We start from the raw sequence: 23,479 nt of genomic DNA, 5'->3' as shown, positions 1-23,479 counted from the left end.
AATACCCAAATAAGATAACATTTTTTTCATATTAATAATTCTCTTTTTAGTTATTACTTTTTTGTTTATCAGCAAACGATTTTAGTTTCGAAACGGTTCACTCGATGGCGCTGTATGGCACGCATCGTTTACTCTCGCTCACGATCCGTAGAGAAAATTCAGTTTTCATCGTTCTGAGGATGAAAAATTACAATAGTCTTACAATTTTCTCGGTAAAATCTGTACGACAGAAGTCTTGTGTCCACCGAAATTCGGTAAATGACCGGTTAAATTGTTGAATACGTCTTTTTTTCAATACGACGACTACATGACGAGAGTAGAAATATTACCTATATAACAAATCCAAACTATCTCTAACGTCGATTCTTCCAGATTCATATGGGAAATGATGAACGGGTCTTATCTCTTCTTATGGAGAATCCTGTGCCTTCAAACTTGTTACGTATTTATCAGGTCAAACCCATCTGATCCCTACAAAATATGAATGAAGAATGCCACATTTATTAAATATTAATATTTATCATTTCTAGTTATATAATTGGTACATAATATTCATTTGTTAAAATTTTACAAATTCATTGTATGGAACTCTCAACTTTCCTGTTATTATTGGAGACTTGGAGTGCGTCATAATGCGCAAAGCTCTCCAATAAAATATGTATTTAATATGTATGTGTCATTTAGACGTTTAACTGACATCTAATTTAAATGTTAGATGAAAATTTAGTTTGTGTACCTTCTAACTATAACTGATCGTAATCAACATCACTCGGAGTTATTTGTCCGTGTTCTAAAATTATCGGGTACAAAAAATCGGATTTCAACAAAACCGTCAATGGGTGTCAATAATTGTCCGAGTAGTTAGTGTCAGGTGTTTAAATGGTTGTTTTTACTAGGTACCTATCATATTTTTATTGATTATCTTATTTACTGATTTTAAACCGTTTTAAAAACAACAAATTAATTGACTGACTGAATTTGAATCGTTAATAAGTTTCTATTTACCCAATAATACCAAATTGAAAAGACTAGTATTTTAAAAATATTTGCAAGAGTATGATATTGTTGAATTACCCTCAAAACATTCAGTCTCCATTTATTTTAAATCAAAATAAGCTAAGCATTTACTTCTACTAATATAACATAGTATTATGTTTTGTGGAGCAATTAATGCATTCAATCTCTAAAGTAGAATTTCTCTTAAAAATCAAAACACCTATTTTAATTTAAAACCTTATTGGTATTTCTGTAATAACAGTTACACACCCATGATAAACTAAAAATATGACAGGTAATAATTACACAACTTTGATAGATTATTATATATTTACATGACAAGCAAACCTAAACACCACTGATGGTAATATTAAAACCAGGGCTAGATCTAATTTATTTTTTACCTGGAAAAAATAGAAAATTAGCGTCATCTCATAATTCAGCACTCTCTATTAATATACCACTGTTATTTGATAATTTGGCGCCGCTGACCAAGACTTCTAGGCAATTGACCCAGTTCACCCCCTCCCCCTAAATTTAGCCCTGATTAAAGTTATATCAAATGATAGTTAGTAAGTGGCTTAGATATTATAACCAATATTTTACTACAAACAACAGAAATTCAAAATTATTTATTTTATAGTAATTTAGCTAAAGGAGTAATTTGTAATTGGATACCATAATCCTTTAGTTCTTATTATGTATAAAATACCATTGAACTACTACTACATAGCATAATAATATAAATAATATGCAGTGTTTTATTATAATTTTAAAATTTCTTTAGTATAAGAAGTATAACAATTTACAAAAAAAAAACAACAACAAATTTCATCAGTATCAATAGTTGTATTTCTGTAAAACACTATAAAAAAAATGTAAAAAAGACAAATTTACCAATTATTTTTTATAGAATATCAAGTAACGACTAATTCAAGCTGTACAAAATAATATAAAATAGGTAGGCCCTAAGTAATATAAATTTCCTTAAAAAAAAAATCAGTCTTAAACTTAACAAATTAAAAATATACACACGGACAATGGACATGCTATTTAAGTCAAACAAGACTTATTAAAGTACACAATAATAATAATAAACAGTCTAATAAATGTAATGTTTTAGTTTACACCATACATTTTGTTTAATTGATTTTCCAAACTAAATTATTTTCTTATATAAGTATGATTTTTTTTACATATATAAAAGTACCGTTATGAGCTTTCTAGGGTCGTAATTAAAATATACAAACATATACTTTATTAATGTATAAACAGGTATAAATAGTATTCAAAATATTAAACTGAGCATATATAGCTTAAAAATAAGAGTATTCTTTAACATTTTAAAGACCTAATATCTACACAATAATCAATGATACAATCAGATAGGTGTATTTAAGTTTAAAATAAATAAATACATTGTACAAATTTAAAGCAAATACAAAACGCTATAATGATACAAACTTTTGGAACTCATAAAAACATTTTTAAGTTTGCTAGCTAAAAATAATCTACTAAAAGAATAACACAATGTTCAATATTACCATTATGTTAAATTATATCATTTTAAATGTCATCTTTTATGACATTATAAACCTTAACTTATAATTTATATTTATGTTAATTATATTTTATATTAATGATCAATTTACCTTTTTGGTAATATTGTATATAATATAAAATAAGCACACACAATTTGACACAATTGAGACTAAACAAATATACAACTTATATGTATACATGGGTTAAATTTTACCAGTGTTATAAATAGATTTGACTTAATATGATATTTTAAATAAACAATACCAAATCAATAAAAATAAATAGAGTTTAAACATAAGATCTGTAAGTTGTAACACACAAGAATGTATGTAAAATTACTAAAAATAAAAAAATAAAAATAATAATATTAAAGTTTGGATCCATAAAAAAATTGTCATTTATAATTAATATATTCTATATTTCAGTTAGGCATAAATACCATGATGTATCCATTAAAACAGGGTATATTTTAAAACTTTGTACTCTACACATATTTTTGAGCAAAAAACTAGACTTTTGGAGCATATATATCAACGTTTTACAATTTGTTTAGCTCATTAATTAAGTTAAATGATTTTATGCTCGAAAAATGGAATTCAAGAATATATATAGGGTATTGTGTTATAAAATTTATTCTTACTTAAATGGGTTGAGGGTATATCTATTTCTAGAATAATCATCATACTTAATACAGTACCTAACAATATTAAATTTTGATCACAAAATTAAATGAAACATTTCTTATTTTTATAAATCTATTTGGTGTTTGTTCTAAATTCAAAATAAAAAGATAAAAATATATCACAATAATTATTAAGGGTAAATAATGAATATGTGTATACAATGGAAATATAGAACACATTGGTTAGTTAATTTACACTTTATCTATTAATGGAAGACTTAAAATAAAATTATTTTGAATTGTTTTTCAGAAAAATTTTGATTTAAAATGTGGATAATACAAATATTGTTTATTTAGACAACATTTTGTTGTTTATTTCGGTAATAATTTAGAATTCAATATCTTAAATTAGCTTTAAAAATTGATTTTGGATTTAAAATCCTGTAAAAAATGATGACCTAAGAAATGCTCAAATTATCAGCTTTTAAATAAAACATGTACATACAAGGAATGTGTATCTCAATTGATGTCAATAAATTAGTAATTACTTATAAAATGTAAACAGCACTTGAAATTGTCTTAAAAACTTATCGCAAAGTTCGAGATCATTTTTTGTAGATAAACTCACAGAAAATTTTTTGACAACTGAACATAGAACTTGTAAGTTCAAAGAGTGCCACGACGATTTGTTTCAATCACTATACGGCACAATTCCATGAGGGGCTCATAACCAATGTCAAGCAACAAGCAAATAGCACAATTGCAAGATTGTTGTGGAACACGTCAATCTGCTATTAAACCCTGTTAAACCAATAACAATATTAGTGAGTATAAAATTACTAATTTTAGTAATTATTATTTTTTTTTTTATAAATTATTAGCTATTTATACCTGAGATGTAACAGCCAGTTGATCTTTTAATAATCTAAACGATGGACGATCTTCAGGACAATGGCTCCAACACTTACGCATAACCTTTGAAATATAATCACATTTTAAAAATATAATTGCACACAAACATTAATTTATAATTCAATTATATTCAGGAAAATACATACCTCATAAACTTCTTTAAAACACATTTTTGGTTTTTCCAAAATAATGCCTCTTTGTACACGATCAACAACTTCAGTGTTTTTAAGACGTCCATATGGCATCTTACCACAAGTAAATATTTCCCACATTAAAACACCTAAAAAAAAGATTCCATACTAAGATGTAAATATGTAAATAATGTATACTTGTATATGCTTACCATAAGCCCAAACATCAGATTTGGAAGAAAATCTAGTGTAATTTAAGACTTCAGGAGGAGCCCATTTAATGGGAAATTTGGTACCACCAGAACTGGTATATTGATCATCGAGAACATACCTTATAATAAAATAATATATTTAACATATTAATTTAACAATACATTAGAATACTATTATGGTATTTATACATGAGTATTAGTTGTTTAAAATAAATAGATTATATTTAGGATTATATGCAGAGAAAAATTCCAAATTCAGACTTTTATAATACGCACCACCTAGTGACTATAAAATATATACCATTTAAAGCATAATAAATAAAAAAATATTATCAGTTGTAAACACGTGAGTTGATAATATCATTTTGTAAATAATAATTAGTATGAAAAATAAGTTTTGATAAGATATAAAAGATGTAGTATAATGTTTTAAATACCTGGCTAATCCAAAATCTGCAACTTTTACAACATTTTCTGAACCCACTAAACAGTTTCTAGCAGCAAGATCACGATGTATATAATTGTGACGTTCTAAATAAGCCATTCCTTTGCAAACCTAACCATAAAAATAATTATTATAGTAAAAGTATATTTTATTTTTAAACATATTGAAAAAACATTTACTTGAATACACATATCAAGTAATAAGCCATTGTTTCCTCCTAAACTGTTTTCATGCCGCCTGAGATAATTCAGCAGTGAGCCATGTCTCATATACTCGGTAACTATATAAATTGGGCGATGTTTGCTACAAACTCCATAAAGTTGGACTAGATTCTGGTGTTGGAGTTTCCTGGATAAGGTAAGTTACATAATAAATATGTTAATATTACAATGAAGTTGGCATTTTTAGTATTTTTACTATACATTATACTAATAAATTATAACACTACTTTTTATTAGACTTACGTCATGACTTTGGCTTCTTCAATAAAATCATCCTCAGACATTGTACCTTCTTTCATCATTTTGACTGCAGTGTCAATAGAACCTTTCCATTTACCATGCCGTACTACACCAAATTGACCTGATCCTAGTTCTTCCAACAACATGAGTTCTGCAGGATCTATTTCCCATTTATCTATAAATCGGTATGAATAATTAATAAATAATTGAAAATTAAATAAATTTAGTTTCTAGTTTTTACCATGACTAAGGCCAGCTGTAGCAGGAACAGGACGATCACAAGGAGAGGCTTTTAAACGTGATGCTAATCCACCACTGTTATGACGATGGTAATTAATTAATTCTGGAATAGTTGAACAGCAATGTTTTTCACTTAAAAAAAAATCTCCTCGGCTATTTTGCTTAATGTGATAATGCTTCACATGTGAATGTGGTCTAAAATAAATATAATAGTACAATCGTTAGTTTAAATAAAAATTATCTGTAAACCCCAAATTACCATAATAATAATGCATTAACATATTTAAATAAATGTAAACAAAATACTGGAACTAGAGTTAGCAAGATCTGTTATAGATTACCTATCTACTGGGTTGTAAATGTACACTATTCAAGAATTTAAGTTCAACTGCCAAATTTTTACCTAACCATAATTTTCAGTATACCTAACGATACATAAGTTAAAACTACAAAAAGAAAGAGAGTATCCGTTAAAGTAACAAAATTCCCAGTTTTTTTTTATTTAAGTTGATTCGTGGTCATTTAATACTAGTTAAAAGACTAACTAAAAATATTAAATATACTTAAAATGTTATGCAAGTTATACAATTTTAAAAGAACTTACACTTTTGTAAAAAGAGATAGTGTATAAAGGCCTTTGGTTGATGAATTTCTAACAACAAAACATCCTTCTTTATCTTCTTGTTTAAGAAGAGATTCAGCTCTCTGTCTTGACATATCTCCAACATACCACCTTAAATATAAATTATAATATAATCAATGTTATATAAAATCCAAGTTTTTAGTATTAATAATAATTAATTAATAAAGAATCGGAAAAACATATAGGTACTGGTTAGTTATTGTGATTACTTAATGACAGTTAAAAATTAAACTAGTTTTTTATAGGTTTGTTTGATATGTAAATACTCACTCATATTTTTGAAGACCGAGAAATTCTTTTTCTTTAACATAATTACTAGGAATGTAACCAATAGCACTGTAACATTTTTTTAAGAATATTTTGTTAACATCTATAACAAATTTCAACTTTTGAAATTTAAAAGTATATACAATTTGCTTACCCATGCTCATCTCTTACTTTCCACCAATGATCTTGAGAATCATCAATGACGTCATATTCACATCCCTAAAAGGTTTTAAATTTTATTTACTTAAATAAAACAACAAAACTTTATAATATTCAAACAATACATAAAATTAAGAGAATACATTCACTGCTAATGGTTTATAACATAATTACTTTATTTTACTCCAAATTTAACACATAAATTACGTCAAACATACATCAAAGGTAATTAATTTTTTGATTTTAAAATTAAAATTTATTTCAAATTAAGTGCTACTAATGGGTGGCTCCTTATTTAGTATTCACACAACTGCTTTAATGTTTTTTTTTTTTTACAAATCTATCTTACATACTTATTGTGCTTGATTGTATAGATAGAATAATTCTTATAAAAATAAAAACATTTTAATTTAGATGTATAAATATTGTTTTATTCCATGTTTTATAAAGTAGCTTATTACATGCTAATTGTATTATACATATAAAGATCTAATAATGAAACTCATTTATGAAGATTTTTATACCTACTCAGGGAGTCAAATTTAGGTTTAAAGTTAACAGTAATAAAAATAATAATTTAACAAATGATTCCATACTAGATTTATTTCTGGATTTCATTTTTGGTTAAAAAATATAATTAACAATACTTAAACTATGACATTATAACAAAAAAAAAACCCCTTAGCAGTGAAAACATAGATCAATGAGATCCCATTTTGAATCTCATGGCAGTCAACTTAATTATAAATAATATGTGATATCTTACTTTAACTAAAGTCAAATCTCCTGGTTCAATCGCCTTAAAGGGATATAAAGCAGTGACTACCTTAATTCTTGGGACTTGGTCCTAATGATAATTTAAAATAAATAAATTTAATTAATATAATAGTTTGTATTTTAAATTTATAAAATATTTATTATATAGAAATCCTTACTTTTAACTTAGCAGCTGGAGTTCCACCGGGCATGATTGGGCTTGCTGTTAATGCTGTGAAAGAAAACATACTTATAATTTAATATAATATTCCATAAAAAATACCTAACTTAAAATCTATAAGACTATAATCATAACATTGTTAATCCAAACAAAATAATATTATATTTGTTAACTTAATACAATGGGGTCAAATAGAATTGGATTTGTGTTATTAGTCATGGTGAATTGACCTCAACTCAGTAGAAGCAACTACCATGTAAATTTCACTTGGTTTATATTTAACACTAAGGCTCAAAAGTTATTTGACTAAAAATTCATAAAATTTATTCCAAAATGACTGTAAAAAATGTATAATCTCATTCATTGTTTTATTATATTATAATGAAAAAATAAAATTGAATATTTTGTTAATTGTTATATTCAGAAAAGTACATGTTTAATGGCCAATGGGAAATTAAAATAGAATAAATTAACTTTTTAATTAAAAAAAAATATTAATAAAAATTTATTAAAATATATCTTATAATAAGGTATTTTAAAAACCATTAAACAAAAAATGTATTATTGGCTTTTATAATTTTGAAGAAAAATTACGAAATCAAACGAAAATGCATACAATAAACGGAATTTGTAAACAGTATAACAATTTTCATTACATTTACATAACAAAAATTGAAGTATTTAAAAAAAAAAACATGTAACTCCAATAACTACCGAGCCCTGCTACCTCAAAAGTATTTTTCACGATTAAATATTAAAATGTATAAAATTTAGCATTTCTAGTGAAACAGTGAAAATATTCTTCGTTACACACTTTATGTTTCATTAATAACATAATGTTACTTATACGAGTACGTATACGAATCATGGGAATACATTCGAAATCAATCATTTTAACCCCACAAAGTTGCAATTATTGATTTTTTTTAAATTTAAATATTAGTTTACATAATGGGAACTAATTGTTCTATATTCTAAACCAGTAGTTTGATTCAAGGGCTTCCTTAAAATATTAATTTGTATTTACTAATATTCTTCATATAATTAAAAATTAATAATTTTTAATTTATATACTTTTTTTTTATGATAAAATTGTTATCAAATCGTTATAATAATATTGGGAAAATCAGAACATTGCAACACGTATAATGTCATTTTGTAGTAATTTTACACGGAAAGAACAGTCACGAACTAGTCAACGACACACAATTTCCACTATCGATATTTCAAAATAAAAATGAACAGTACCTTGTACCTATAAAAAAAATATAATACATTCGTTGGAGAACAACTATTGTTTTGTTCAAATATAATAATGATAATGATAATAATAATAATAAGATCGCCTGTCTACACTCTTTACTTGTATAATCGTTGGTTTCTTTTATATTTTTGTACGCGGACCGGTGGACCATTCCGTCTGTTACCTTTACCATAAACAGAACAGAATATAAAGTCATTCACCTGATGCAACGCCTTTCCCACTTTTTTTTAGTTTTCGAATCATCTTCTTTCTCTATCTTACCCTAAGATAATACAATATATCAGTGACGTACACTACATACTCGCGCATTATGCAAAGACAATTACGCCTTTATGTGAACGATGTAAGGAAGAAGAGACAGAGGTGAAGCCCAAAGACTATACGCGCGCGTGTGTGTATATATATGTATAGTGTGCATTGTCTCAGAGTTCCAAATACATAATGCGCCCTATTCTTATGCGCGTGTACGGAATATCGAAATAAAAAACAGTTGTGTGTGTGTTTCAATGAAGGTGGTCTACAAATATTTTATTTATTTGTTTTTTTTCACTCAGAATAATATCCCCCCTACCGTCGAGTGAAAAAGCATTACTCAATTATTCACAAAAAAGCGTATCACTCGTAAAATAATGTTGGTGATACTTGTGGAATGAGTTACACAAAATAAACCACAAACAATATTAAATCCAACCAAAACACACGGTTTCATCACATAATAGTATAGGTACGAGCATAATAAACAAGCAAATTCAAGTATTAAATTTTTGAAATTTCCGTAGACACGTAGGTACCAAACAACGATAAATAATATTTTAAATTTATAAAAAATGATGTTATAAAAAAAAATTCCATAAATTGATTTAAATTATTATCATAACAATTACATTATTGGATCATTTAACTTGATACAAACTTTTCAATATCAATATAATAAATAAAAAAAGGTATCAATTTGGTTATAAAAAACATTTATTTGAAATCCACAAATGCTAAATAAAATATGATAAATATGTGTATATATGTGTTATATTCATACTTTACTCTTAATATTTTAAAATAAAATAATAAAATTGGTATTTTTATAAAATATTATATAGAATGGTCAGACAAAAGGTTAATAGAAATTTAATAATTAATTTTTAGACCAAATATTGACCGGAACATTTTTTTTTTTTTGTCAAATGTGAAAATACAACACTTCAAACATTATTTATGACTACACGCGTGTGCCGATTATAAGTGTCTGCCATTCGTTCAAATTGTAATATTCTTATATAATTTGTTTATATCTGCGCAGTTTTGGAAGAAATATTAAACCTTAAGTTTCTCGCTTTTGGGGGAAAATGTAAGATCATTAATATTTTTTATGACAGGTCATAAAATTTATTTTCGATCTTGAAGTTTATTTATTTTTATCAAAAAGTAATTTTTTGCGTGTTTGTAAATGTTCAGTACGGAAATTTTCGAATGTGTATTTGAGATCATATCATTCCTTAGTTAAGTTTTCACCACACTAATTAATATCTTTTTCTAAGGACAACTAGATATCGTTGTTACGTTCTAAAATAAATTGCATTTTTTCATTACAGAATTGTTTTAACCCCCCCTGCCATAAGGCATATTAATGATCTTACGTTTTCCAATAAAAAGGAGAAACTAAAGATTTTTTATATTTAAACATATGATCGAATTGCGAAAGGATGATGAACGTTTTGAGAATGTATAATACACTGTTATATTATGACAATTTAATATTTTTTATTAACATCAAATAAAATAGATAAACCGAAGTTCACCCAAGTAGAAAGTCTATTTTTTAGCACATACGCTAAAAAAGTAAATACAATATTTTATAATTAATAATGAAAATACATTTTTAAAAATAATAAAACAAACGGAGATTACGTTAAACCTACCAGCTCTATACAGCCTATATATGCACCATTAATAAACAGGAAATTAAAGAAATTTAGAAAACGAGGGACTATATAGTAAATATATGCAAACAGTGTTCGTGTCTGCTAATATAAAATGATTGCCGAGAATAAATTTAATGTAATGAATACGAGGGGAATAAACACCCAGTATAAAATTACATTATCCGATGACTCACTGAATTCAAAATGTTTTAAAACTTAAATATTACCAACATGTGTTACCATGTTACCAAGTGCCTATCTAATATACTTATACCACAGCAATGAAATACAGTTTCAATTATAATAAGAAAAAGTAATGTTCATTATGTTGAGATGAAACATTGGGTAATGTTTTTAGATTGAGTAAATTGTTACATTCATATCATCCTATAATTAATTTCCAAACAGCAATGTAATAAGTTAAAAAAAAATAGTTGTAGATAGGTCTGAAATAAATTAATGATTATTAATGTTGATGACGTCGAAACATAATGTATTTGTTTTTGTAAAAACAATAAAATATCTATTAAATTTAAGAACAATATGATATTGCTACTAAAATAGGTTTTTTATACTTGATCAAATAACGTTTTTATTTAGAAATATAATCTCAGTAATATATAATATGAATTATCAATGTAGTAGTTACTATAAGTAATACTAATAATTAATAGAGCGATAAAATAATAAAAAACAAACTAAATGAAAAAGATAAATTGTTAAACAAGGGGTACTTTATTTTCCAACACAGGAAGATGAAGAAATTAATATGAATAAAAATTTTCAAAGAAAGATTATCTATAATGTACTCACTATTTCTTTTATAGAAAAAAAACTTCTAAAAAATATCTGAGACTCTCAGTCGAAAAATTATTATAAATATATAAGTATAGATAGGTACAATGTACTTATTTTACTGTAAATCAAACAAACAAAACTATAATAATGTACCTACCTGATAAAAATCGTAATAAATACAAAGAAAAATGAATATATCATTAAAGTAAAATTTATAATTAAAATTAATATATGCCCATTTTTACGTTATTATTTCAAAGCTACGGTTGACCAAGTTTCTAGATTTCTCAATTCGATAAGGTTCAAAAAAATAGTTAATGACGACAATAATAATAACAAGTTTTATTAGGTGTACCACCAACCGCATTAACTAAGTGTTTTAGCATCTATGCACTTCACTGTAGGTATATTTCACTAGTTCGATGGCACGGAAATTTAAACGCCTCAAAGCGATTTATATTCTCAAGATTATGGATAAAAAACATTGTGTACCTAAGAAATGTGTCGGTCAACTAGTCACGATTAACACTACCAGACTATCGACATTATTAACAACAGTTAAGTTACAACACGAAAAATAGAAAACCAGTACTTGTCGTCGTAATCATCATTTTGAATAACTTCAAATAAATACTATATAGGTAGTGTATGTTAAATAGTATAAAATAATGAAAATGATTATATATATAATATGCAGTTTGTGAGGTAAATACCGGACAAACATAATAATTTTTAAACGTTATCTACAAAATGTTTATTTCATGTACATGTTTGTATTATTTTAGTTAACATTAAATAATTTATCTTATGTGTTTAAATTCAAATTAATTACATTAATTAAACATTTTAAAAACACAGTATAATACTTGTATGTGTGCAACTGTGTATTATATTTATATAATTATAAACGGAATTAATGGTACCCTATAATAATAAAATACTTATATAGGTATATAGCATAAAATTTATTAGATTAAAAACAATATTCGTGAGAATTAGACGCGGGGTAGTTATTATAATATTAACCTAAAGACTATAGATATGAAATATATTTTCAAAATAACTATAAAGTACATTCATCTATCCCCGATTTTATCAATTTATTAAAATCATCAACACATTAATTGAACGAATTATAAGAAAAATAGGTTTATCTAGGTGCATAAGGTATACAATGTACGTAAAAAAACGAAATTATAATAGATTTATTTTAAACCTTTTCCCATTAAAAAAACTCAACTTAAAATCGAAATGTTGATATGAAAACTATCTATATTGACTTTTAGTATCCTATTTCAAATTTTGTATTACACTAAAAGCGTTGACTGAGTCACGTCCATATTTTATTGATTGGCGGCTCGTATAAACACACCCCATGCAATGGGAGGGTAACATACATAGTGCAATAAGAAAAACGCACCCCCTTTTGAGCACCAACCCAATCGAGACGAGATTTGTACAGATGATTCAAAACGGAGTTCTAAATATTATTATATATTTATATCTCGCAAGCTACAAACAAGACAATACATCAATACATATTATACTATACTGCAATACTATATATATTAATAAATTATTACATTATGTTGCTATAAAATTATTATGTAAAAGTATTGAATTTTGATTATTTAAAGTTTCCGAGTGGTACGCACCTTGGTTTAGTGAATATATATATTATATCCGTTTGATTGTTGGCCACGGCTGTATTACATGTCGTCTTTAAACGTTTTCTTTAAAATGTTAAAGGATATCCACCGCATATGAGTGGATTTATAAGTAGGTTTATCGGACGAGATAAAAATATTTGGTAAGCTAACCTCACAACTTTATAATATATGTAAATAATGAACGTTCATATCGCCGAGCACTGCAAACGACGTTCGGTAAACGCACGACCGAGATGTGTACTAACACCTGTCTGAACTAGTTGGGACGACGATTCTTCGTGGGGGACGAGCGTAACGTAAAGATAAAAAAAAAGTGAATGGCTGAAGGCGCTGCACCTCCACCGCAGCATAATATATTATAAGTACTGGCCGCGCGAGAAGGGGAGAACGCATCAAGGCAAGCGCACTAAACGCATACATTGTTATTGACCGGGTTAAAACACCACTGCAGTGTGGCCAGCTCCAAGGGCTTGAAACACGACCGAAATATTATAATCGAGTTAATTTCAAAATAATTTTTATGTACATATTATAATATTATATAGACGTTTAGGTACACACCTCTGTTGGCTATTATTATTATAATTATTGCATATAAATGTGAACCGGTTATATATTCATTTTCGTTTTAAGAACTTAACCATTTGTTTTAGACAAAAAAATATCAGTATAGCCTATAATACTATTAGATATAATATGTTTATTATGTATAGGGTATATCTATTGTAATTAAATATTAAATTGCGAATGGACTTTCAAGACCTAACCCTTAATGAGTGCGTATCAACACTTTCATCCCATTTCGGTATCTATATTATATCTAATATAATATATTATAGTTATTTAACTAATATGAACAACTAATATAAGAATTACGGATCTGTAGTTCAGACAATTATTGTCTAAATATTAATTGGCAAATGTTGTCAATTTGCATTATTAATAATATAAATCAAAAATATATTATAAGTACGAAAAAAGTTTAATTATCACTCATTAATAAATGCATTGCGATCCTTTGACGTGCGTCCATAGAGCGTACTATACTACTACTACTAATAGGTATGCATATCTATAAATCATACACGTGAAAATGGAAATCTTTGTCATGCATGTTCTCTGAAACTACTAATTCTATTATTTGGTTTTTGGTTTTTAAATGAAAGAGTACATTTGAAGAGCAGGTTTTAAGCCTATTTCTGGTTGGTTTTTGGTCTGGAATAAAAAGGAAATTAAATTTGGATCGTTCAAAAAAACGATACATTTTTTCAAAAAAAAAAAAAAATGCTTTTGTTAAATGGTAAAAAAGCAAAGCTGAGCGGATTAGCTGTGTAAAGTTGTACGTCGGAAATATCATCTATATACCAAATTACAAAATCAAAAATATTATATTTTATGGACACACGTCATGGTAAATGTTAACATTAGGAAACTAAACTTAACACGGATGTATTTTATACGGACAAAAAAGTGCACGAGGATAGCTAGTGATATTATATAATTAACATTTTAGAGTATATTACACAGCTTCGATAACAACTAACGTTCTAAAATATATGCTTGTTGCCTGTTGGTTGTCGAGTTAACTAACCAGTTTTTATTTATTTATATTTATATTTATAATTCATATTTTTAATTTGCTTTAAACAAATATACTTTATTTATAGAAAAAAGTTATAGACCTTGGTTGTAATTTCTTCCATTTGATTTGAAAGTTTATGTCAAATAGGGAGATTGGAGGTAAAAGTTGTCTGATAAAATAACCTTACTCTGTGATGGACGATGACATACATACATCAAATTTCAATTATGCCTGAAACAACTAGTCTTTATTTTGATGTTTTAAAAATAAAATAACTAGATGATTATCTTTGAAAAGTAAATATATTAATTATTATCTATAGTAATGTATTGTATTATACCTGAATATCTTATGTAATTACTAAAAGAATTAATCTTTCAATCATGAAAATACTAAAAAAACACGGAAACAAAATTTTACTTGGAAAATAGAGATTTTAATTTAGAATTAACAATAACTTCGTATATGATTAGTTCCAAAAAGCGATAACAAGTGAAGTTCATAATACATTTCAAAATTCATAATTCATTTCAAGCTTCAAGAAAATCACTTTTTTTTAAATATATTCACAACACCTAATAGCATCTAATACTAAAAATGAGAGAGAAATAAAAAAATAAATTTTCTGCAAGATATAAATTAAAGTCATAAATATGGTAAATAAATCTGAGCGTATTTATACCTGAGAAAAAATAAGACACATTGATGCATAGTAGGTTTTGAGCGAATCTCCATATCTTGTTATTATTAATTAGGTCACTAAAATAGTTTATAATGGATGTGTACAATTTATATTCAATCATCGTACGTTTTCCGATTATTTTAAAACGTACTACAAATTATCTACATTTTCTTAAATAAAAAACACGCATCAATTTAATACTAAACATAGATTACTACGCTTTGAGTACGCTCAAATCTAAGTTATACAAAAAATAAAAACTTAAAATCATTAGCTTTTGATATTTTTTTTTAAACATAAAATGTGTTAACTTTTAAACTCATTATGCATGTATTATCAAGTTAGAGATTTATAAAACTAAACATAATACTTAAAATGTATTACCTATTTATATAATTATATGAATAAGAAAATGGAAGTTGTTTTAAGGTTCTTTTGCTGCCATACATAGTTATTAAATTTGTCTATATAATTGATTTTTGATAAAATTTAATATTAAGTTTTACACAAAAATCCTTTCCCTTATTTAAAAAAAAATATATATAAGTGGTTATTAATGGCAATTTCAACAATATATAAATATATTTATTATTTATAGTCGTGAGAAACGACATATATATGTATAAACAAATTGCATAATTTACATACTAGTGGCACAATGTATATGACTAGTATAATCGTGAGAGTGCAATAACTACTCATGCGTGTATAAACTATAAACAGAATCTTCTGATTAAGCGATTAAGGCTTTTTCAATCAAAAACAAAAAAAAATAAGTAAATAAGTTACTTCTAGCGATATAATCAAACACAACAATTACTAAAATTACTTTTTTTATAATTATATTCTTGATTTACTCTCAGTTTCAACATGGATTAATATCGAGGCATTTCAAACCTAATTTTTTTGTAATGACTAGTGTTACAAGTGATTCTTTTTTTATAACGAATGTTTGACATTATAAACTCATAAGCCATAGTAATTCAAAATGTTTACCCATTTATAAATATAAAATAATGGTTTAGATTTATAAGAATTGGTATAGGTACCTAGATTAATTATTTGCCATTAATTTAATATTTAATATGGGATTTAATTCCGGTTTTTCAGTTACCAAAATACACCAAATAAAAAGAATATACCAAAATATGCACATCTAAGTATGTCAATTGTGCCAACTGTCGTATTAATCAGAACAAATTTCTGAAAACCGTGAAAAAATATTTAAATTATCACGAAGTTTAAGTAATTGAATATTATTTTTTCATTTTTACATTTAACTCATAACCTTTCAAAATGTTGAATATTAAGAACTAAAAAATGTTTATAATATTTAATTCACCAAATCTACTAAAAATGTAAGTAATTCATAATGTATTGTAATTAATTTGGGTTTAAAATTTTTTTCGGATTACTAAGTTAGACACCAGTTTTTTTAATACAATTGGAAAAAAATTGATACTTAACTAAAAAAAAAAAAATGAATTAAATAATATCCGTTTATCCCGCGTCGGTACATTATTGACATGATTGCGCATGCAAGTGCAGGTGCTCCACTATTTTTACACACTAAAGATACCTTCACAGTTCACACTATATACATAACGATCACTTCCTAATTACACAATCAAGCAATATCATATATCCAAGCATTAAGAAAATTCCCTATATTGTATTTGATTTACACAAAAATGATAGATTTCGAATCCTGAGGACGTCTAATCAGAAAAACATACAACACATAGCAAACTTGCATTCAAAAGAATTTATTTTGTGGTATTAGATTTTAATATTTCCAAACTTAATTATAAGAACCCTGTACATGTTCGTATATATAGTTTTTAATAATGTTTAAATATTTAAGGGAGTTATGACTTATATTTTATGATTATTACTTATATCAAGTTAAAATAAATATGGACACTATAGTATACATACTAAAAGGTTAGTAACACAAAATTAAATCTGTGGAATGAAAATTTGCATAAAGTAAGTTTATAAAACAGAAAATACATGTAGGTGAAACATCCTCTTAATAACCATTTTATTTTTCTATGAATGAAGTTGACGCACTACAAATTTTGGGAGTGGTATAATTGTTTTTGCAATTTTATTTTTTACTACAATTATAAATTAAATTACCTCAACATAATTATATCTACACATATTCTGTTTCAGATAATGAAACATAAAATCCAAAGTTAGAAATGTCTTATTTGTATAACTCATAAGTTTGAAAAAATAAAGGCATTAGCAATTTAGATAATATAAAATATTAGAATCATGGTAAATAGAAAATACTAACAAAATTAAGCAAAATCAGGTGCAATAAACAAATTAACTCAAGATTTTAAACTTTTGAAAATGACAAACCTAAGTACACAAATAATATACTATACGTATAAGTTACTTATATTTATACAAATTTATGTCAATGAATCAAGATGTTTCAAATTATTTATATATATTTATTTTTTTTTATGTTAACATTTTGAAGTACAAAAATCTCAATTTTAAATAATGAGTATTTTAATAGTTTACAACATCTTGATTCCATTGTTTATACATATTAGATTAAATTAATTCTAGGGCAGTGTACCTAATTTTTTGTTAAATCCTTATTTTGCTAATGCAATTTTAAAATTTAATTCAATTATTGATTAAATTGAATGAATTCTATGTATATTATATAATGATATTTGTTATTAAAAACAATCATTCCTTATTAGAAAAAATACTTACCTAATATTGGACTATCATTTTCACTATTTTTTATGACAGGTGAATTTGGTGGTGTTTTGTTCCATTCAGAACATGGTTCACAGCCTTCAGCAATACGTGTTGGAGCTCGACAACATTGCCATTTTTTACCACCCCAAATTGATGAATGATATTTTTCACTCTTTACCAAAGTGTCAGCACATACTTTAAAATTAATACCATGTTAATTAATACCTGATGTGTGTAATACACATAAAATTTAATAATTTATTAATTTATACCAGCTCTTAATGATCTTATCCAATCAGATCGATCTTGAAGTTTTTGAGTGATTAAATATAATGTATATTGTTGATCATTTCCATCGCTATATGATATTTGAAATGCATATCCATTTTCACCATCATTGTTAGTATTATCCTGAGATAAAATATTTGGTGAAGAAGTAATGGTAGCTGTTTCAATCACAGTTACCGAAGACAGTTTTATACGACCTCGTTCTTTTTTACGCTATAAACAAATTATGAAAATAATTAAAACACAAATATTATCTAATTAATAGTTATATAATAAAATATAAATAGCAATTCATTTCTTAATTTGAACAGAATGGAAGAACATTTGATTCAAATATTTTGATTAATTTAAATATTATAAAAATATAAAATATCCAAATATTTCAATAATTTAACTGAAAAACCAGAAATCAATAAAATGTAAATACAACAATTTTTTCAATTTTTACTAGTACTTAATAAAGTCATCAATTACATATTTAATATTTATAATAAAAAAACAATAAGTGTATATATTATAACATGTTAAATGTAATTAATTATTTTGAAATTTGTGCAAAATAAATAATAATAAAATATATTTAGTTTTATGAATTAGATAATCTTTAGACAAATCTTTTCGAAAAATAAGAAAAAAATAACTATTGACTTGGCATTATAAATTTGGTAATATTCAACAGAATTAATAATTTATTTAATTAAGTACAAATCAGTTTTATAATTTCTGAAATAATAATTTTTTTAAATAAAGATAGTAACGTAAATGTTTTTAACTATTAGGTAAACTTAGATAAAGTTTATAAAGTTCAGTGTATTTATGATTTACAGTTTTACACTATACAGATATAGATATTTGTCTTTTGTTTTACACTTTTAAAATTAATATTTATGGTTTAATAATATTTTTAATTCTAACTTAAAGCTTGATATTAAGAATTACAGTTTAACATATTATGTATAAGAAATATCATCATTTATGATTAAGATTTGTAAATTCTAGCAAATATTTATATATTTTTTTTGGTAAGTCATAGAACATTGAAAGTAAGGTACAAATTTGTTTCACACTTTCTATATGTTGTTAAAGAAATTTAATGTTTCTAATTTAGAGTTTTAAAACAGTACTATTTATAGTCATATTTTTAAAGGGAAAACAATACAAATTCAATAAAGTATAAAAATATGCAAACAATGAAACAAAACCATGTTAAACATGACGTATTTTAATTTTCAAATATTAGATACTTAATCAGTTATTACTGCTAAACACATCAGACAATTTATTCCATTAATTGTCAATAATATGGTTATTTTTAAAATAATGCCAGATGCATTGTGCAGTAATTAACACATTTCTGTTGTATTTACATTTCATAGTCATACCAAATACTTATAGTTCCTAAATATATACCACCATATTCTATAAAAAATTTACATTTGTAAAATTTAAAAATTCTTTGATGAAAAAAAATTTGGTAAAAAATTTTATTTTGTATATTTACTAATTTTTAATACTATAACTTCTGAGTCCTTATCACATTCCCCAACTTATTAAGTTTATAAATTTATAATTTTTTTATTAAATATAAAACTTTATAGAAATTGATCCTATAAACATAAAACTAATAAGTAATAACATTCATAATTTTTAAGAAATTTATACAGATAATCATAAATTATTATGAGCTTGTTCTCAGAAACTATGTAACTACAAAAAAATACATAAAGAGTATAAACAAATCAAAAAGGAATAAAATAAATGTACATACATTTATCAACTATCCATTAAAAACATAACAATAAAAAGCCAAACAGGATACAATGTTACAGTGCTGGGTCCTTATTTTATTTCACTCACCTCAATACAGGATAGTGGATTAGTGGATAGAGCTTTAATATTTTACATTTTAGAATAATTATAAGTTATAATATACCATAATTTTAATTAATTAATAGTTGAGTGATATAAAGTTTCATCGCCAAAAAATGTGTCCACAGAAAAATACTATTAGGTATTAAGCCAATACCTATTTTGGTCAACATTAAAACACATTTTTTACAATCTGTCCTTCATATGGATTTTAATATTTCTCAAAAAAAAAAAGTATCATAACCTTATTCTATCCAGTAAAAGAACTCGTGGAACTATTAAAATTGGTTTTTCTGAGCATCCCTGCATAACACCCAACTATTGAGAATGGTTTCGCTATAGCAGGGTGTTGCACAAGGATGTATTGATTCGGTGCATTCTCTTCTAGGACAACGCATAAGTTAATCTAAATTTTTTCTCTACAACAATAAACCACCATGAATAAAGAATTTAAACTCAATAATAAATAGAGAAATCATACACAATAAATAAACCTTACAATAACATAAAAATTATTTAAATTATTTGAATTACAACTTGCCCATTATTTATCATACAAATAATATAAATTATTAATTACCAAATTAAATAAATGACTTATCTGTTAATTGTTACGTTCATCTGTCACAATAACTATTTTAAAGTAAGTATAATAACAATTTCTTGATTTAATATAATAATTGTATTTTTCTACTATATGTTTTAAAATGTACCAATATCTGGTAAAACCCTTAAACATATTAAATTATTTAGTGAATATACATGCATATAAGTGCATACATTGTCAAGAATTATATAATATAAATAAACAACATGCACATTTCCTATTGAATATATTATGTATTAACATTTCCCAACTTGTACAAGTCATTATTACGAGCAAATTAAATAATAAATAGCAATGATTAAATAGTGTTAAAATGAAAAACAAAATATGTATGCATAATTTTTTATAAATATTATAAATTTGTGATCTTGTACTCAAGAGCTTTACTGAAAACCATTTCAATAATGGAAAAAGTATCAAATATACAAAATAATTTAAAACAAAAAAAAATGTATTTACTTGATAATTGTTTTGAATTATGTATAGGTAAATTGAAAAATTATTCTATTTAAAATTTATATTACTTAGGTGGTTCATTGTTTATTGGTTAATGATATGATCCTAATATTAGTAACAAATAAAAGCATAATATGTACCCTGTTAAGCAGTTGATGTATGTTATGGAGACACGGCAGTGAGCTTCTTTCAATAATTTCCTATGGAACGGAGAACAAATAATATAAGTTATTTTAATATTTCTAATTTTGTATTTATGTAATTTATAAAAAAATAAAAAAAAAAATGACTTAGAAATAAAATGGGCTAAATTAATAATAAATGTTAAAATTAATACTATAATGAACCTAGTTAGACCTACCCTACTTAATCAGTATTAATTTATTTGTCAAATAAGCAAAAAATATATATTTTACTACATTAAAAATGTCAACTCTTGCTAATATTAATTATAAATTAACCCCACTAAATTAATTTTTTTATAAATTATATTTACTAAGATTTTTACTCATCATTAATGGTAATCATAAATATCTACTAGAATAATACAATAATATTCACATGTAAAAACTATTTGAATATCAATACTATTGAACTACAATAAAAGCTATTAATAAAAATTAAGTTTATAAATATTAGTAAAATTAATGAAGTGTATCTCTTAAATATTTGTCTATTAGCCTATTTTATTTCCAAGCCATACAATTATTATTGATTAGAAATCAATTAGCTTGATAAATTATAAACACAATTCCGGAACACCGAGCACGAAAAATAAACCTAATGAAACCAAGGTAATAAACATTTAAAACAGTTCTCTGATAATTAGTATTTAAAAAAAAATTTTCAATTATTTTTAAACCAATAATGATTAGAACAATGTGTAATTTTATTTAATTTTTACTATTTAAATTAAAAATGTTTACATAGGTAATTCTTGATTCACATGAAATATATAGGATTTAGTAACCCTGCTTATGAAATATCGGTGTTCATGCAATAATATATGTTATGAATGTGAAATTAATAAATGTATTTTATATAAATGCAAATGTTCAACAACAAACTAATCAAAAACCAATAAATTCAGATCAATTAATACACTTACTTCTGATTCAGATTCATAGTAAATGAAGTTCTTGGTTGTCAATACAAACCATCTTTGTTTGTAATTAATAGGCATGAATCGTTTTTTATTTTGTGACCGCTTCACCATCAGACCCTGTTTGATGATGTCACAGTCATCAATTTCATCTTTGCCAGCCATCATCGTGTATCTAACAATACATACTGGAAACTATTTAAAAATCATAACAGGCTTATAAAAATTCAAGAATCTAATTAGGTAGACACAAAAATTTTAAAATCATAACATTATATGCAGAGATCATAAACAGATTAATTTAAATATTTCTGCATGAGTTTTATTTAGACTTCCTACTACACCAGATTATTCAAGGGGTTTAAATGAAGGTAAAAAATAAATAAATGAAAATCGTAATTTGTACTTCACACAGATCACAATTGAACAAGTCGAGTTTTTTTGTATATCATTTATGTTGTCAATACTCACTGATTTTCTTTATTATTTCAGCCTTCGACGAATCCGAGTAGTTGGTCGTGGATAGAACATCATCGTATTCTGTCGTCCGCGAACTGATTGTTGGGTTTAGTTGTAATAAACTGAGTTTGAAAGATTGATATAATAATTATGAAGGAAAAAATCAACAGACAATGAAGGAAAAAAAGAGTGTGCGATAGACGTTAACGTTCCTTGGACGGTATAGTTGACGACGAAACGAAATTTAAAAAAATAATAATAAAATAAATAAATAATGGAAATAAAACGAAAAAAAAACCGAAAACCAGTTTTAGTATTATATATCTTGTATAATAATATCTGTTGGTACTTTAATTGTGAAAGGGTCGGGCGGGGGTGAGGACGTCGTGCGTTCTTCGGTGGTGCTGCTATCACCGCTGCTAACAGGTGACCACGACTGAATTAATGGTTACCAGGTTGCCACCGGCAATTGGTAACCGGACATCC

The 23,479-nt window shown here is 25.4% G+C and overlaps 1 protein-coding gene across 5 annotated transcripts; it reads right to left on the bottom strand.

Moving 5' to 3' along the window:
- Window positions 1-1,825: 1,825 nt before the first annotated feature.
- LOC114129783 (tyrosine-protein kinase Btk29A) lies at window positions 1,826-23,353 on the bottom strand. Of its 5 annotated transcripts, none has more exons than XM_027994618.2 (18): window positions 23,006-23,353; window positions 22,541-22,729; window positions 21,573-21,632; window positions 18,485-18,713; window positions 18,225-18,407; window positions 7,566-7,618; window positions 7,397-7,477; window positions 6,626-6,690; window positions 6,475-6,540; window positions 6,166-6,294; window positions 5,563-5,756; window positions 5,325-5,496; window positions 5,040-5,208; window positions 4,853-4,971; window positions 4,416-4,534; window positions 4,219-4,352; window positions 4,052-4,135; window positions 1,826-3,961 (listed from the first exon to the last, which is right to left on the bottom strand). In XM_027994618.2, the coding sequence occupies exons 2-18, from the start codon at window positions 22,700-22,702 to the stop codon at window positions 3,944-3,946; spliced, it is 2,037 nt and encodes a 678-aa protein (XP_027850419.1). In that variant the 5' UTR covers window positions 22,703-22,729; window positions 23,006-23,353; the 3' UTR covers window positions 1,826-3,943. The 5 variants fall into 5 exon arrangements, with proteins under 5 accessions (XP_027850419.1, XP_027850420.1, XP_027850421.1 ...); XM_027994619.2 differs by having other exon boundaries at window positions 22,541-22,709; XM_027994620.2 differs by lacking the exon at window positions 21,573-21,632.
- Window positions 23,354-23,479: the final 126 nt, after the last annotated feature.

The sequence above is a fragment of the Aphis gossypii genome, chromosome 2 (assembly GCF_020184175.1).
Source record: "Aphis gossypii isolate Hap1 chromosome 2, ASM2018417v2, whole genome shotgun sequence".
NCBI lineage: Eukaryota > Metazoa > Arthropoda > Insecta > Hemiptera > Aphididae > Aphis > Aphis gossypii.
Note: the sequence above shows the minus strand (reverse complement) of the source record. Positions and strands in the feature narration are given on the sequence as shown.

Coding starts and splice junctions, on each gene's coding strand:
- LOC114129783 (XM_027994618.2), bottom strand. CDS start 22,702: ATGATGGCTGGCAAAGATGAAATTGATGACTGTGACATCATCAAACAG. Junction 7,619..18,224: donor AAATGATAGTCCAATATTAG/GTAAGTATTTTT, acceptor TTTCTTTCACAG/CATTAACAGCAAGCCCAATC. Junction 6,541..6,625: donor AAAGTAAGAGATGAGCATGG/GTAAGCAAATTG, acceptor AAAATGTTACAG/TGCTATTGGTTACATTCCTA.